This window comes from Delphinapterus leucas, chromosome 6 (genome assembly GCF_059928025.1).
Source record: "Delphinapterus leucas isolate spDelLeu-1000000601 "Yukka" chromosome 6, BTC_Dleu_Yukka2, whole genome shotgun sequence".
NCBI classification, from domain to species: domain Eukaryota; kingdom Metazoa; phylum Chordata; class Mammalia; order Artiodactyla; family Monodontidae; genus Delphinapterus; species Delphinapterus leucas.
The window spans coordinates 124840409-124857988 of record NC_143134.1 but is presented as its reverse complement, the minus strand read 5'-3'; the positions used below and the strand labels follow the sequence as shown (position 1 = coordinate 124857988).

Sequence of the window (17580 nt, the reverse complement as noted above, 5' to 3'; positions counted from 1 at the left end):
AATGCTCCTCAGCAATAAAAAGGATGGATGAACCGGTGCTTTATGAAATGTGAACAAAAAAACAGCTAAGTAAGAGATGCTGGACAGAAAGAGTAACCTACATGTCCCACATACATGAGGTATAGAACACGGAATGAATGCGTCTCGGAGGCAGGGACCAGCTCGGAAGGACGGGAAGAGATTTCCCGGGGGATGGGAAGAGTCTGTGTCTCGATAAGTAATGGGTTACACAGGCAAAGGCATTGGTCAAAACTTACTGAGTTGTACGCAAAAGAGCCATGCATCTCACGGTATATAAATTATTCCTCAATTTAAAAATCTTATATTTATTATTTCAAACTATATACCAAATAAATTCCACCTGGATTCAAGCGCTAAACTTGCAAATAAAATACTAGGAAATTGTACTGGAGAATATTTTTATAATTTGGAGGTGGAGGTCTTTCTAAATACAGTACAAAATCAGAAATCACAAGACAGATTTTACCACATAAAAATTTAGGTTCAGCATGGGTAAAAGGCTACAATATATAAAGAGCTCATACAAATCAATAAGAGAAATATAAACAACACAATAAAATTTTACAAGGCAATTCACACAGGAGGAAAGCCCCACCTGTAATAAATAAGACAGACATTCGCGTTTATCAGTAACCAAACAAGTGTGAAGTAGCACACTGATCATTCTTCCTCTAGACATTAGAAAAAGAAGTCCGACAGTGCTCAGTGCTGGACGTGGGGAAATTCACCCTCTTCGAGGAGGCAGAAATCAGCGCACGTCTTAGGAATGGGGTTTTGGCGACAGATTCCAAAATGTGGCTCTGCAGTGCCCTTTGGTCTCTTCTCTAAGAAGGTAATTGCACAAGTAGAAAAAGATGACGCTCAGAATTCTTTCCGGCCCCGTGGAAACGGATGCAGCTGTCAGGGAAGAGTGGGTGGGAGAGGCCCACTGTCCAAAGTTGGCAGGGCGGGGGACACCCCCAGGCAGGCGGGAGGCAGTGACAGGTTTGCCTTTGAGGAGTAAGTACAGCCGGGTGAGACCCTCACGCTCCAGCCACGTGTGCCCCGCCACGCGTGGGAGTCCCCTGGCCTGCCTCCCACCCACCGGCCAGCCCTTCAGACCCTCATATCTGCAGTCAGCGTCCCATGGAGCAGAGACCCAGGCCTATCCCCCAGGCCTGCCAGCAGGATTGGTGGGGGAGCATCTTGCCAGCGCTGAGGGGCACCACACAGCCCCCAGGACAGGCTGACAAAGGAAGCAGCCCAGCACCCACTGCCGAGACGGCACCTTGTGGGGGCCCTCACCCCACAGACCTCCCCAGCACCCTAAAGGTTTGCAACTAGACTGTCTTGATTCAACAGACAGTTCTTTGGACACCAGCACTGGCCCAGCACGTAACAGGTGGACTGCCAACACACAAGGACCTTCGTCCCCTGCAGTCCCCTGGGCTTGGAGCCCGAGGGCTGGGCTGGGGGAAGGCACACAGGGCTGGTGGGTCTCAGGGCCTGAAAACCAGCTGCAGGTGGGCCCTCCCCGCCAGCACAGCCCCTCCTGTGGTCCTGTTGCCCTCAGAAGAGAAAGGCAGTGAGCCCTGAGGACCCAGCCCAAGTCCTCCGGGAAGAAAGGGCTCTTCGGGCAGACCAGTCACAGCTCAGGCTCCTGGCTCCGCACATCGGGCCTTATCCACGTCCACAGGGAAGGCACCCTGTTTGCGCTGTTTGCAAAATGCAGGTTCTGGATAAATGTCTGAAAATGTCTAACTGAATGACGTCTGTGTATAAAAAATAGAGCATTCAAGCTGCTTCTTGTGTTCGGAGGCTCCCGATGAGTTTTGGGACTGGAGGTTCCGGCAGGAGAAGAGGGCCCAGCCTTACCACGTCCAGACACAGATCTGATTCCAGACCTCCGTCAGCCTCCTGAGAGCTTGGCACACACAGACGTGCCCCCCACGCACACGCACAGGCACACGCATGCACAGGCTGCCTGGGGAGGGGCGGGCCGCGTCCTCTCCGCAGGGATGAGTGGGGGTGTCAGGTCCACCTTCTCAGACTCGGCACAGGGCTGGGCCTGCCCACTGGTCGCCGGGGCAGTGTGGGACCCCACGAGCACCGCACCCCAAGGGAAACATGGGTATTTTGCAGAAACCAGTTGAAACATGATACCATGATGAAACCTCATTTAAAGTACTTCTTTTTTTTTTTTTTATTGATTTCATTGAAAACAGAACAAGAAATGGTCTGAGCCAAAAGACTGCTCTTAGAACTTGTCAAAAACATTTCAACAGAAAAAATAAACATGACTGCATTATGAATGTTTTAGAAGAGTCGCACAAAAAAACCCACTGTTACTGCACTAATTACAGTATTTAAAAAAGTATATGCCAAAAAAAAGTATATGACCTGGCAGGCCATCACACAAAAGGTGATGGCAAATTTATTCACACTACAAGACTAACATTTTAAAAAAAGTTTTCTCCTGCATTTTATTCTAAAATCACTTTGTTCTCTTTATACAGTTGATAGTTTATTTTCACATGGTGAGTAGAAACCACACCAGAATCAGCACCGTTGTCTGTGTTTTCTGTTTTTTATTTTTTGTTTGTCCTAATGTCCAATAATGGTAGAAAATAAGTCAGTTTATTCATCATCAGAGCGTGCGGCTTAGAAATCAACAGAAGGCGCCGGCCTCGCGGCACTCGCAGGGCAGGTGTGGGTCCTCCGTGGGCCGTGGCCCTCCTGCACCCCCAGACCGCTTCCTCGAAAAGAAACACGTTAGAGGTCTGGTATATAGGACTAGATATAGGATTTCTTTAAAAAGCAAACCCACGTTTTCTCCAAGGTCAGTGGCAGCTCGGCCCTGACCTCTCAGGAGCGGTGGGGACAGGGTCTGCGCGGCCCCAGGAGCCGGCACCAGCCCCTCGGGCTGCGGGTGGGTGACGGTGGCTTTGGCGGGGCCACACGGAGGGGTCTGGGTCGACAGGACACTGCCCACAAGCCCAGCGGTGGGACAGGAACGACGGAGAGCAGAGGGGAAACGAGAAACGTGGAAACGACAAAATCACCATCAGAAACTCACGGGCGACACCAGTGCAGAGTCCCAAGGCGCCCACCGCGCAGCCCGGCCCCGCCAGCACCAGGCCGGGACCTCAGACGTCATCGTGTGCGCTTCTCCTTTTCTCCCCGAACCACAGCGTGAACGGCATCCGCTTGGGCGCCCGGGCCGCGGCTCTCTCTCATAGCGGGTCGGCGGGGGAGGAGCTGGTGTCGGGCAGCCCGTCCTCCTGTGCGGCCTGGGCGCCGGCCTGCCGCTGGGCCAGGGCGGCGCTGGAGTGCCGGCACTTGGGGGAGCCACAGCGGCAGCTGAACAGCTTGCCTTTGATGTCCCAGAAGCGCTCCCCGTAGTCAAACCTGGGGGGAGAACAGAGCTGGGCGGGGGTCCGGGCCCACCAGCACCTCCCGGGAGCCGGGCCCACCTAGCCCCGCCCGAGCCGTCCAGTCTGGGGCAGGTAGCGCGTGCGCCTGGCGGGCACCTACCCCAGCTGCTCCCCGGCCTCGATCAGGCGGGTGCTGAAGAAGGCGATCCTGGGGAAGCGCAGGTCCTGGTGGGACATGAAGACGCGCACGGGCACCAGGTTGGGCTCGCAGTGGTGGTTGATGAAGCGGCTGACGTTGCCATAGAAACGCGCATCGATGCAGTACAGCTCTCCGTCCTGGGGGAGACACGCACTGAGCGTCCCAGGAGGGCAGGCGTGGGCACCGCCACTGCCACGCAGCGGACGCCACCTTCTCCTCCCCCTCCCTCCTGGGGCTTCAACTCCGGGGGTGAAAACGAGCACAAACATGGATAATCTATGTGGCTGGCACCGTCCCATCCGACGCTCTGATGCTGTCAGCACCAGGACAGAGGAGGACAGCGTTATGGGAACCACGTGGGGTGGCTAAGGGGCCACATGGTCCTGTAAGGACCACCGGGCAGCACAACTCCCCAGGGACCTGGTGATGGAGGAGCAGGGGTACAACTTAGCAGGAGTGGGAGACGCAGGGGGCACTGGGCAGGGGGACAGAGGGGACAGGGGGACAGAGGGGACAGGGGGGCAGAGGGGACAGGGGGACAGAGGGACGGGGGGCAGAGGGGCAGAGGGACGGGGGGCAGAGGGACACGGGCACGGGGGGCAGAGGGACAGGGGGGCGGAGAGACAGAGGGACGGAGGGCAGAAGAACAGGGGAGCAGAGGGACAGGAGACAGAGGGACGGGAGGCAGAGTGACAGAGGGGCAGAGGAGTAGAGGGACAGAGGAGCAGAGGGGTAGAGGGACAGAGGAGCAGAGATGTAGAGGGACAGAGGGGCAGAGGGACAGGGGGGCAGGGAGGCAGGGGGCAAAGGGGCAGAGGGGCAGCGGGGCAGAGCTGCTTGGGAGCTGAGGGGCTGAGGGGCAGTGGGACAGCGGGAGGGAAGCTGCCAGGTTGCTCACGAGGGGACTCAGAAAACCACAGACCCTTCAGGACAGAGAGGAGCCCCGGGACCGGGGTCCCAACCGTGCCTCTGGCATTGCTGCCACGGTAACAACACAGGGCAGAAGGGGCTGAGCTGACCGTGAGAAAGGGGCCTGGTCTAACCATCCGAGCCGTGGGAAAGAGTTTTCTCTGGAAGGATCCAGAGCACAAGATCGACCCAAAGTCAGAGGGGCCACACGGCGAGGACACCCACCCAGAACCGAACCCCTGAGTGAGCAGCAAGCAGACCCCCCCAGAGCACCACCATGCCATCGGCCACTGCGGTCTGACCCTCACGCCAGCGGCCAGGGGGCCAGGGGGCCAGGGAAGAGCCTCAACTATACTGATTTTCTCCCCCTTTCTGTGTCTTTATCCATAAAGACAAGAGTGAGAAATCCTTGGAGGAAGTGAAACATGTTTTCACTTTTTCTCTTTTCTTTTTTCCTAAGCTGAACAAGAGACTAAAGGAGCAGCAGAAAGGGGTGGGTGAGAAGCAGGTGCCCGTGTGATGAAGGAAGGAGGCCCTGGGCTGGACCCCAAGCAGCAAAGGGCCGTGCGGACACCGCCTCTACCACGCAGGGGCGCGAGGCGGCCCAGACACCCCCTCCCCCCTGGGTCCCTAAAGGGAGCCCCTGTAAGGGTCCCGCATGGAGACCCCGCCCAGAGCCTGCAGGACCCACAGGTGGCCCCCCAGGGACACCAAGGCTTCCTGGGGGACAAGTGGGGGTTCCGCCCACTGGTCCCTGGCCCTGGGCCCCCGCCATGCTGCCCACACTTCCCAGGAGTTATGTCCTGAGCCCTTGGTCACCGGCCTGCACCAAGCGGGGGCCACCCATCCTGAAGACCTGACCATTCCCCTCTATGAGGACCCTGCGTCCCTCCTGCGACAAGCAGCCTTTCTCGGTCTTTAAGATGTGTCCTTTCAGATGTATGTGCTGCTTTTTTAAAGCTTCTCTGATCCAGAAACCACCCACACCTGGTTCTGAGGCAAAAATACTGTGGGGAGGGAGCCCCACGCCCACACGAGCCACCCACATCGTGACTCTGAGAGGCTGAGGGCGTGAGGGCACCCGGGTTAACCAGGGGACTCGAGAAGAGGCTTGAAGTGGGAGGAGACGGGGACAGAGCAGGTGTTTGGAAGGTTCCAGAACAGCAAGGAGAGGGACGGACTCAGCAGCATGAGGACAGGTGATCAGACCCAGGAAACACCTGGAAGGCAGAACCGGGAAGTTTCCTGATGCCTCAAATGGTGGGTGGGGGAGCGAGGCACGGGCAGACGGCCCAGTGGGTATGGGCACTCTGACATGCCAACACTCGGGGACACACAGGCCTGAGCTGGAACGGCCGGGGGACGTGCTGCATCCGTGGCTTTTTACGTGCCCAGAACGAAAGACCCATGGGGCAAGACTGAAGAGGGCTACCTGCTCGGGTCCAGGAGGAGTGGACCAGAGCAAGCAGGAGACCCACACAGCTGGGGGCCGGGGCTGAGGGCCCAGAGTCAGCGGCACTCGGGTTGCCAGGACCCTCCCAGGGGCACAGCCCGGTGTGCGGGGCTGAAGAAAAGGCCAGGGGTCAAAGGCAGTGGTCGCAGCAACGGGAGGAGAGAGGGTGGCCACTGGAGGGATGTCCCTATGGGGGCCAGGGGCTGGCAGGGGTCCAGGAGCTGCTCAGGGGAGGAGCTGAGAAACAAGCACAGCAATCAGACAGGGTAACTCCACGTCTTAGAATCTGATAATTAAGAAACGGGCTTGGAATCTGCAGTGTTTTTACAGAAGCACCAGCCAGAGCAGTCTGGAGACAGAAAGCTCCTCCCAGACAGGTAAGCGGGGAACGTGGAGAGGCCTGTGTGGGGCCCCCTTGGGGCCCCCAGGAACGCCCCCTCCGCCCCTCCCCGGACAGCGTCCGCACATGCCCCATCTGTCAAAGGATGTTGGTGAGAATCAGAGCGCTGACCTGTGGTCAGGCAAGCTGCCTGGTCTGCGGAGACTCGAGACAGCCTGACAGAGCATTTCAGAAAAAGCAACAAAGAAAACGCCTCATGAAGGAGCGGACGCTCCAGGAAGGCTCCTCCACGGGGGTCGAGCTCAGCGGCTGGCGTTCCTAGCTGTGCTGCACAGAGGGCATGAGGCCGGGGGTCTAGGGCCCTGCGAACCTTCCTTGCTGCAGGTGGGACCCTCAGGGCTGCACCCCAGGGCGAGGGTCACTGCAGGGGAGGCTGGGCTAGACTCGGAGAGGCTGGCGGCTGCAGCTCAGCCCCGAACCACCCTCGTTCCCACAAATGGACCGAGTGATTCCAGATGAGGGCTCCGAAGCCTCAATGCATATCTTCAGGCAGGTTTGCAAATACAGAGTTTGGAACCCAAACAAAAACTCATCAGGAACAAGGGGCAATGGGCAAACAGAATGAAAATAAGCAGGAAACCCCCAGACACTAGACACAGACCCACAGGCACAGATGCTAGCGGTGCCAGATGGTCGGGGGCAGGCTCTGGGGACACACGCAGGCCAGCCTACGGGCCAGTGCAGGCCGACCACCGGCAGCACAACGCCCTGTGCTGAAGCAGGCGTGAGATTACAAACCAGTAATGATGGCCCAACGATGGCCCATAAAATCAGATTATCCACCATGTTACTACAGTAAGTACAAGAGAGTTTGTAGGGGCATTTCAGCAGATGCAGAAAAACACTGAACACAGCCTAACGTCAATCCAGGTCACTCTTGGTGGACTAGGGACAGAGCTCTGAGCACCAGCGCCCATGGGAGCCTGGGTTCTGGAAGCTTTTCTCCACCAAGGCAGGCACAGCGGCCCGGCCGGGAGGGGACCGTGTGCTGATGACACGATCGTGTCCACTGAGAAGAGAACTCACAAATAAATGCTACATCTAGTCAGTGAGTTTAACAGGTCACAGAGTTAAAAGTTAGTTGGGGGCTTCTCTGGTGGTGCAGTGGTTGAGAGTCCGCCTGCCGATGCAGGGGACACAGGTTCGTGCCCCAGTCCGGGAAGATCCAACATGCTGCGGAGTGGCTGGGCCCGTGAGCCATGGCCACTGAGCCTGCGTGTCCAGAGCCTGTGCTCCGCAATGGGAGAGGCCACAACAGTGAGAGGCCCGCGTACAGCAAAAAAAAAAAAAAAGTTAGTTGGAAAAAAGTAACTATTTCTATGTATCAAGCAACTAAATCAGGGGAAAAAATGCCATTTACAAGAGCACTGAAATGGTCCAACACCAGGACCCTGCTCCCCACCACAAAGGAGCAGCCAGCACTAGACCTGCCCTCCTGCCAGGACTCTCCAGATGCTCGGGACACATGTGCCAGGGACATGGCCGAGCCTCCCATGAAGCTGCCAGTCACCACCACGCGGCCCCAGGGGATGAGGACACATCCACCCAAAGCCTGACATGAATGCTCTCGAAAGCTGCGCTAACTGCCAACACCTGGAAACAGCCCAAATGCGTCTGCGGTGGATGGAGGAGCAGCCTGAGGGGTATCCACACGACTGAGCAGTGATGACCCAACCAACACAAACACGTGACACCGCAGACGAGCTCCCAGAGGTTCCCTCCACCAGGGAGAGGGCCAGACCCAGAGGCCATGTGCCGTGGGAATCCACCCATACGACATTCTGGAAAAGGCAAACGGCAGGGACAGAGGGACTGGGTGTCCCCGAGAGCTGGTCTGCATATCTCGGTGCAGTGGTGCTCACCCCAGCCTCGCTCGCTCACAGAACCCCACCCCCTGGGCAACCTGTGACTCGCTTCTCACGAAAGCCACTCTCGCGATCACATCACACCGTGCATGGTTCTCCTGCTGACCTTCAAGAAGGGGGCTGTGTGCTTGGGGCCCCTGGGAGCAGACAGAGCCCTGGCTGGACCTCAGTCCTGCAGCCGAGAACTTGCGTTCTGACAACCAGCATGTGAGCCCGAGGACTCCGAGGTCCAAGGTCCAGAAAAGACGCAGCCGGACCACGCCTGGACGGCCTGGGTGACCCTGAGCAGAGGACCCTGAGATCACTGATGGGGCAGGAACAAGGAGACGCCTGTCAAAACCAACAGAGCTGGACACATAAATGGGTGAATTTCCTGCATACAAATTAGGCCTCAGTAAACAAATCAGCACCAGAATACTTCTACGAGGGCATCTACGAAAAGCTCACAGCTCACATCACACTTAGTGTTCAAAGAATGAATGCTTTTCCCTTGACAGAGATGGGCAAGGATGTCCCCTCCCACTGCTGAGACCCCAGCCAAGCTCTCAGCACAGACTTAGAAGGGCAAGGAAGAAGTAGAGCTGTCTTTACTCACACATGACACAGTTATGCATACAGAAAATCCTAGAGAATCGTCAAAAAAGCTACTGGAATTAACAAGTGGATTTAGCAAGGTCGATATACAAAAAACCAAGTATTTCCATATCCTAGCAACAATTAGACAACGAAGTAAACAGCAACACTGTTTACAAAAGCATAAGAGCATGGAATACTTGGGAATAAACTTAAGGGAACATGTGTAAGATCTACACCCTGAGAGCCCGCAAGCTCTGCGGACACCTGGACGCAACACCAGGGACCAGGAGGAGACCTAACGCTGTGCAGACGCCGACGCCCTAAACTCAGCAACAAACGGGAGGCAACCCCAGCAGGGCTCCGGCCGCGGCTTCCTGTACTGATGCCCTGATTCCAGAATCTACAGGGAAATGCAAAGGACACAGAAAAGGTGAAACGGCTTTTGGAGGAAACAGGGTCTGAGCACAACGCGACCTGGTTTCAGGGTTTAGTCTCACAGCCGTACCGGTGCACCTTGGTTTGCTGAACTTTGCAGACACCGCATCCAGTGGGTCTGCGGGCTCCATTCTTCCAACAGTATCCGCTTACTTCCTGTCTCCGTCACATTCTGGTAATTCTCGTAGTATTTTAAACGTTTTCAGTACTGCTATATTTGTTACGGTATATGTGGTCAGTGACCTTTGATGTTACTACTATGACCCACGGAAGGCTCAGATGATGGTTAGCATTTTTTAGCAATAAAGCATCTTTTGATTAAGGTATATACATTATTTTTATAAGACAATGCTATTGTACACTTAATAGCCTATAGTATAAACATGACTTTTAGATGCACTGGGACCAAAAAAAAAAAAGAAGTGTGTGTACTGTAATACGCTCTACTGTGATATTCACTATGTTGCTGGTCTGGAACTGAACCCGCAGCGCCTCCGAGGTGCGCCTGTGACCAGGACAGAGTGATGTAGGTTACGGATTGGCAAATAAACCAAAGGAAAAAACATAGCCCAGACAGACCTACTTTCAATAGTGCAAGTAGAGACTTTACATTCACATGGACAAAAGGGAACCTCAACCCCCATCTTACACCAAAAACAAAAATCAATGCAAAACGTGAGACCTGAAACCGTGAGACTTCTAGAAGAAAACAGAGGTGGGAAGCCCTTTGATATTGGTCTTGAATGATTTTTTGGATTTGACACCAAAAGCAAAGACAACAAAAGCAAAAGTAAACAAGTGGACTACACTGAACTAAAAAGCTTCTGCACAGCAAAGGAAACCATCAACAAAATGAAAAAGCAGGTACCAGGTGTTCCCTGGTGGTCCACGGGTTAGGACTCAGCGCTTTCACTGCCATAGGCCCAGGTTCACTCCCTGGTCAGGGAACTAAGATCCTGCAAGCCGAGACATGCGGAAAAAAGAAAGAAAAAGGCAGCTACCGAATGGGAGAAAATATTTGCAAACCATGTGTCTGATAAGGGGTTATTATCCAAAATATATAAAGAACTCACACAACTCAGTAGCAAAAAACAAAAAAGCCAATTTAAAAAATGGGCAGGGGAACTGAATAATCATCTTTCCAAAGAAGACACACAGATGGCCAACAGGTACATGAAAAGATGCTCCACATCACTAACCATCAGAGAAACGCACATCGAAACCAATGATTAATCACCTCACACCTGTCAGAATGACCGTCATCAAAAAGACAAGAAGCACTGGCGAGGGTGTGGAGAAAAGGGAGCCCTCAGTGCACTGCGAGGGGGGAGGTAAATCGGTGCGGCCACTGTGGACAACAGTGTGGATGGAGCTTCCTCAAGAAGGTGAAAACAGAACTACCGTGTGATCCAGCGATCCCACTCCAGGACATTTACGAAGGAAACAAAACCACAACCTTGAAGAGATATCTGCTCCCCCATGTCCACTGCAGCATTATTCACAGCAGCCAAGATATGGAAACAACCAAGTGTCCATTAATGGGTAAGAAAATGTGGCACACATACAGTGGAATACTATTCCGCCTTAAAAAAAAAAAGGAAATCCTGCCATTTGGGACAATATGGATGAACCTCAAGGGCATCATCTGAGATAAGCCAGCAAATGACAAAGACGGCATGGTGTCACTTTATGTGGCCTCTTACTTTTTTTTTTTAAGGCAAACTTTCATGGAAACTGAGTAGAATAGGGGTTGCCAGGGGGTGAGGAGTGGGGGAAACAGGGAGACAGTAAATTTATAAAATGAAAAAGGCCTGAGGATCAAATGTATAACATGGTGACTACAGTTGATAACACTGTTTTGTACAGCCGAAATTTGCTAAGAGAATAGAACTTAAGTGATCTCACCAAAAAAAATATGTTAAGCGAAAAAAACAAACCATATACAAAAGTTCTTGAAACAGATCACAGACCTAAATGTAATTTTGCTAAAATACAAAAATTCTAGAGAAAGGAGAAAATCTTCACAACCTTGCAGCAAAGATTTCTTAGGACACATGAAGCACTAAACCATTAAAAACGTTTTCTGTTCTGTGAAGAGGAAGGAAAGGCAGGAGGGAAATACTCACAACACACGTTGGACAAAGGGTACCATTCAGGGCTTGTGAAGAGCTCTTACGACAAGCGGCCCGACAGAACAACCCACAATAAATTTTTAAAACTTCTCCACGAACGAAGATGTAAGGAAGCCACTAAGCTGTGAAAAGACACTGCCATATAATGAAGATGTGGTGCATACAGTGGAATATTACTCAGCCATAAAAAGGAACGAAATAGTGTCATTTGCAGAGATGTGGGTGGACCTAAAGACTCACACAGAGTGAAGTAAGTCAGAAAAACATATCATATAATACTGCTTATATGTGGAATCTAGAAAAATGGTACAGATGAACTTATTTGCAAAGCAGAAATAGAGACACAGATGTAGAGAACAAACATATGGACCCCAAGGGGGGGAAGGGAGGGTGGTATGAATTGGGAGATTGGGATTGACATATATACACTACTATGTATAAGATAGATAACTAATGAGAACCTACTGTATAGCACAGGGAGCTCTACTCAGTGCTCTGTAGTGACCTAAATGGGAAGGAAATCCAAAAAAAAGGGGATATATGTATATGTATAGCTGATTCACTTTGCTGTACAGCAGAAACACAACATGGTAAAGCAACTATACTCCCATAAAAATTATTTTTAAAAAAAAAGATGCTGCCATCACGGGGCATCAGAATTAGTGTCTGAGCTGCCCTTTCCTGCTGGCGAGTGTGGGGGGGAACAAGCCCTCCGGAAACTGTTTGCCGTTTCTCCTAAAGTCAGTAAGTGAACACTCACCAGACGGCAGTAATTCCACCCCCAAGAATTTACCGAGAGAAACAAAGACTCACATCCACAGAAGTCAAGTCTGAAAATCCACTGCAGGTACACTCCTGGCCATAAAAGCCAGAACCAGCGGGTCCACCCACAGGCCAGCACACAGCCCCGCACGGCTATCTGGGTCACCACTCCCAACGGGAATGAGCAGATGGCCCAGCGAACCATCACAGGTCAACGCTATGACCCTAACCGGATTCACAGGTCAGTACTCTGAGCCTAACTGGTTCACAGGTCAATGGCCTGACCCTAAATGGATTCACAGGTTCAAAGCTCTGCCCCTATCCTGGTTTACAGGTCAGTGCTCTGACCCTAACTGGTTCACAGGTCAATGCTCTGACCCTAACGGGTTCACAGGTCAATGCTCTGACCCTATCCTGGTTCACAGGTCAGTGCTCTGACCATAAATGGATTCACAGGTTCAAAGCTCTGCCCCTATCCTGGTTTACAGGTCAGTGCTCTGACCCTAACTGGTTCACAGGTCAATGCTCTGACCCTAACTGGATTCACAGGTTCAAAGCTCTGCCCCTATCCTGGTTTACAGGTCAGTGCTCTGACCCTAACTGGTTCACAGGTCAATGCTCTGACCCTATCCTGGTTCACAGGTCAGTGCTCTGACACTAAATGGATTCACAGGTTCAAAGCTCTGACTCTACCCTGGTTTACAGATCAGTACTTTGGCCCTAACAGGTTCACAGGTCAATGCTCTGACCCTAATCTGGTTCACGGGTCAATCCTCTGACGGTAACTGGGTTCACAGGTTCAATGCTCTGACCCTATCCTGGTTCACCTCTCAATGCTCTGACCCTAACTGGGTTCACAGGTCAGTGCTCTGACCCTATCCTTATTCATGGGTCAATGCTCTGACCCTAACCTGGTTCACAGGTCATTGCTATGATCCTAACCTGGTTCACGGGTCAATACTATGATCCTTAATGAGGTTTACAGGTTCGATGCCATGATCTAATCTGGCTCACAGATTCAATGCTATGCAATCAAATCCCTACAGGAGTTTTGTGGAACTTGTCAAGCTGATTTTAAAACTTATATGGAAACTTTGAGAGACCAAGAAGAGCAGACACTCCCAAGAACCCCAAGGTAAGGGGAGGTAAACTAGGATAACTAATAGAGTACAGGCTGCCCAAGGCAGTCGGCTGACAGAGGCCAACCCAAGCTCTCGCAGACACCTGATTTATGACAAAATCTGCACTGCTGAGGGGTGGGGAAAGGACAATCTTTTCAACAAATGGTGCTCAGTCACACAGATGTCAAAACAGGGAAGAAAATAAAGCTTGATCCCCTTCAGCAAAAAAGCAAAATATACCTTCTGGGAAACAATATAAATGTGTAACTTTGTGAGCTGGGTTTTAGAAAAACTTGTCTTGGACATTATAGAAACCCACCTGTATACATAAAAAGACTGCAAAGTTGGAGGATAATAAAAATAAGAACTTCTGTTCATTAAAAGACATCGTCAGGAAGTAAACAAGCAACAGAGGGAAGATATCTGCAAGTCAAACGTCAGGAAAGAGCACTGATCCAGAACATGGAAAGAACTGCTGCAAACCAGTAAGAGGCAAACTGCTCAGCAGACACAGGTGCGCAGGAAACCTGGCCCGGCTGCAGTGCCACGCGCGCGCAGGCCGGGCAGCTGGCCGCGGTGCCGTGGGGAAGGCCTGGCCCCACGGCCCTGGGCTAGAGCCGCGCCCCAGGCTGCAACCTCCAGGAACACAGGCTCCTCTTCCAGACACTTGTCTCACAAATGCTGACCCCTTAGGGTGTGGCTACAGGGGCAGCGAGGGGTCAGGCGATGAGCAGGGCGCTCTGAAGACACAACCAAGAGTGGCAGGCACGGGAAGGGGAGCGCCTGGCTTCACCCGACCTACAGGTGGCTGTTCAGGGGTCTCGCAGCTGCTGCGGGGGACGGAGTACTTGTTTCCCCGCCGCCACCTGAACTCCCTCCCACTGGCAGCGACGGCGAGTTCTTAGAAGGTCTGAAGTCAGCAATTTATGAATTAAGGAGCAACCCTGGGAGCCAGGACAAGGCAGGACAGGGCAGCCTGCGATGGCTCAGAAACTGCCCTGGGAACCAGGGCCCGGAGCGGACGAAGCCAGGGTCCAGCTCTTCTACCCGCACCTGGGAGGGCACCGGGGTCACAGAGAGACGCACCCACCCTGTTCACAAGTGTGACCCTCACTCCACTCGAAGGCTCGACCCCCGTGCACATGGCCCCCGAGCCTCTTGGCGGCCCTCACCCTTGCTGAGAAGGAAGGTGGGGCTCAGAGGCTGGAGGGACATGTCCGAGGTCCCACACTCTCACGCGAGGCTCGCTGGGCAAGCTCAGGACCTCTGGGATCAGGGACCCAGCGCCAGTCTGGCGGGCGAGCCTCCTTACCAGCCCGGGCCCCGCCAGCAGGCCCCTCCACACGGCACAGTCCCATCAGCTCTACGCCCAACCCCTCAGGACGCATTACCTTGTTGTCAAGGTCAAAGAGGTAAGAATCTTCCTCACGCACGTCAGCTTCCGAGTCAGAGATGAGCTCCCCGACATACCTGCGGAGGCGGAGGCAGACGAAAACGTGACAGGCGCATGTCACCCAGGACCCAGACGCAGGGCACAGGGGCCCTGACGGAGCCCACATGACTGAGAATTCTGCCTGTGACTGAATAGGGACTTCATCCGGGTCCCAGGAAATGATGACAGAGAAACCCTCTATCTGACCAGGGGTCCAAAATGATCATCCCCTACACGTCATGAAGTGCTGACAGATCTTCTGAAATAAGTTATGAGCTGGTGAGAAAGTGCAGGCAGAAACGCAGAGGTGGGCGGGGGCTGCCCGCAGCGTGAGCGCACAGCCAGGCCCAGGCAGCCCCTCCCCGGTGAGCGTGGGGCCCCCCACTGGCCAGTGTGCACTCCTAGTCGCACCCTCCCCCGTGACAGCAGCAGCCCTGGGCTGACCGGGCCCTCACTTACTCGCAAACAAAGGTGCCCAGCGGGATGTCCTGCAGGGACCGCACGCCCCAGCCCATGTTCTGCGTCCGATAGAGCTGCAGCCTCGTCCTGGAAAACAGGATCAGCCACTCACGGCCACGTTCCACCACACTCAGCTCACACTCACGTTACCATACAAGTGACAGGAGTAAAAAACACAGAAAATACAACTTTCATGTCTGGAGATGCGTTAGAACTTCGCATGCAATGCAGCAGTGACACCTAGAGTTACCCCGCCCCTGCACCAAGGCGCCACTCAGAGCATCCTTCACACCCTCAGGGGGCAGGGGAACCTCAGACACCAGCCTGAGGTCAGCGCGTGGAACACGGCCCCCGGCCCTCCCTGAGCCTCAGTGCCCTCATCGCCAACGTGTGACGAGGACCAAAGGGGTTATTAGCAGGCCCGCTGGTCCCAGGCTGCAATGCAGGCGAGCTCGGGCAGCGTGCCAACCACAGGGCTGAGCTGGCCCCTGGGGGCAGCTGCGGGGCCCCTCCCAGGCCCCGAGAGCTAGGGCATCCCGCCAGCCATTTGTGTGTCCAGTGGCGTGTCTGTCCTCACCCCCAAGGCCTTTCTGCCACATGCCAGGACACAGAAGTATGGGTTGGTCACAAGTGCTGTAAGGTTACACTGATATTAATAGACCCCAAAATACCATAACGTTCATGTTCAGCTAAACTTACATAGGGTACAAATCTTCCCTCGTAACCTTTGATTTTCCAACTCTCGAGCATGTTCACGGAGGGAAGGTTCATGACCAGAACCCCAGGGTCTGGCTCTGGGTGGTCAGTGAACCAAGTGCCCGAGTACCAAGTGGCAACATGTTTTACATGAGACTCAGTACGTGGGTATGAGGGAACCACATGAGTGTTCACACCAGATCAGGACCTCGTGAGCTTGGACCACACAGCTCTTGGCAAGCCTGCCTCTTGCCTTCGGGCCATCTGACCTGAACCCAAGTCTGAGCGGGTAGGAAACGTGGAAGGCTTCCGCTCTTTACGTCAACCTCTATAACATCAGCAGAGGCCAAGGGCTCCGAGAAAGCCACCTCCACGTGCAAACACACACACGCTAAACACACGCTGCTCCCGTTTGTGGACACACACGTGAAACTAGAGAGCTGCCCAAGGGACTTGACTGCTTTCAAACTTTACCACGGAGACCCTGGCGCCAGCCCGCGGCACCTCACCTGAGGCCGTTTTGCACGACGCGGTTCCGGCAGGTCCTCCAGCAGGAGCAGGCGTGGTTGCACTCGAAGAGCAGGGGCGGCTCCGCCATGTTGAACTCGGGCAGGAGCCGGCCATCCTGCGGACAGATGTGTAGCGAGGGCTAAATAACTGACACCAACATGCCTCCTCAAATCAAAACACCGCCCCAGAAAGCATGGTTTCTGGCCAAACTCCACACCTGGGAGGACAGGGTAAGGCCACACGCTCACGCTTTGTCCAAGGCCACGCAAAGTCTCTGGCCAGGAATCTACATGGCTTTTGGAAACCTCTGGGACAGCTCTCCCTGGTCCCTGACTGTGGCCAGCCTCTCTGCCCCAGTCGACCTCCCCCCATCCCCGTCATCCTCTCTCAGCCTCCCTGAGGCCATCAGCTCGTGGGCCCCTGGACTCCTGCTCTGCAGCCTCCAGCCTGGACCCCCTGCCAGCACCACCTGCCACTCTGCAAACCCCCAGCTCCCGAGGGACCTGTCACCGCTTTTCTGTCCGACACCCGAGACGCAGCAGAGCCGCTGGGCTGAGCCCAGGCTGTGCAGCCGCGTCCGAGGCCCTGCCAGCTCCAGTGGCTGCTCTGAACAGTTAAGAACTTGCCCCCTCTCAGCACGGCCAGGCTTCGCAGGAAACACCAGGAGACCTGAGCCCCGCCAGTCCTGCCCACGACACCTGAGCCTCTTGTCTGGACGACACTCTTGACGCCCCCTTGGCTGTAATGTTGACTCTGTGCCAGTGGCCTCCACGCTGGGCCTGTGTGCCCTCTCCATTCCAGGACACCCTGAACTCCCCAAACCAAAGCCAGGGAGGGCTCTCGTCTCAGAAACCAGCCTTGGGAGCCCTTCTCTCCTCGGCTCCCTCCAGGCCAGGTTCAGGGATGGCCACCTCTGCCCCCCAGTCAGTTCCCTCTGGCCACCCCCAGGGCCCACAGAGAATGCTGGCTCCATCCCCAATACCCGGCCTCGGTCCCGCCCCCGTCCCCTGGCGGCCTCTGTCACTCCTCCCCAGCCAGGCCCCCACGCAGGCTCACCTTGTCGTACCAGCAGCGCATGCTCAGCTGGCCGCACATGCAGTTGCTGGAGGAGCAGTCGTCGATGCACACGCAGTACTGGAGGGAGGGGCGTGTCAGATGGAGCCCCGCCCCGCCCCCCAGTGCTGTTCACAACTCCAGTGACAATCCTCAAAATTCTGACTCTTGAGGACACCGGGGGCGTGCAGCCCCTCAGGAAGG

At 54.4% G+C, this 17580-nt stretch overlaps 1 protein-coding gene across 5 annotated transcripts in view; it reads right to left on the bottom strand.

The window, feature by feature from the left end:
* Nucleotides 1–408: 408 nt before the first annotated feature.
* Nucleotides 409–17580, bottom strand: part of EHMT1 (euchromatic histone lysine methyltransferase 1) — a 147500-nt gene continuing 130328 nt past the window's right edge. For all 5 annotated transcript variants that reach the window (XM_089914089.1, XM_089914085.1, XM_089914088.1 and 2 more), the window contains 6 exons: nucleotides 17380–17457; nucleotides 16323–16438; nucleotides 15118–15204; nucleotides 14618–14696; nucleotides 3535–3710; nucleotides 409–3408 (listed from right to left, as the gene is read on the bottom strand). In XM_089914089.1, coding sequence (XP_089770215.1) covers nucleotides 3234–3408; nucleotides 3535–3710; nucleotides 14618–14696; nucleotides 15118–15204; nucleotides 16323–16438; nucleotides 17380–17457 — 711 coding nt within the window. In that variant the 3' untranslated portion in view covers nucleotides 409–3233. The remainder of the gene's footprint in view (nucleotides 3409–3534; nucleotides 3711–14617; nucleotides 14697–15117; nucleotides 15205–16322; nucleotides 16439–17379; nucleotides 17458–17580) is intronic.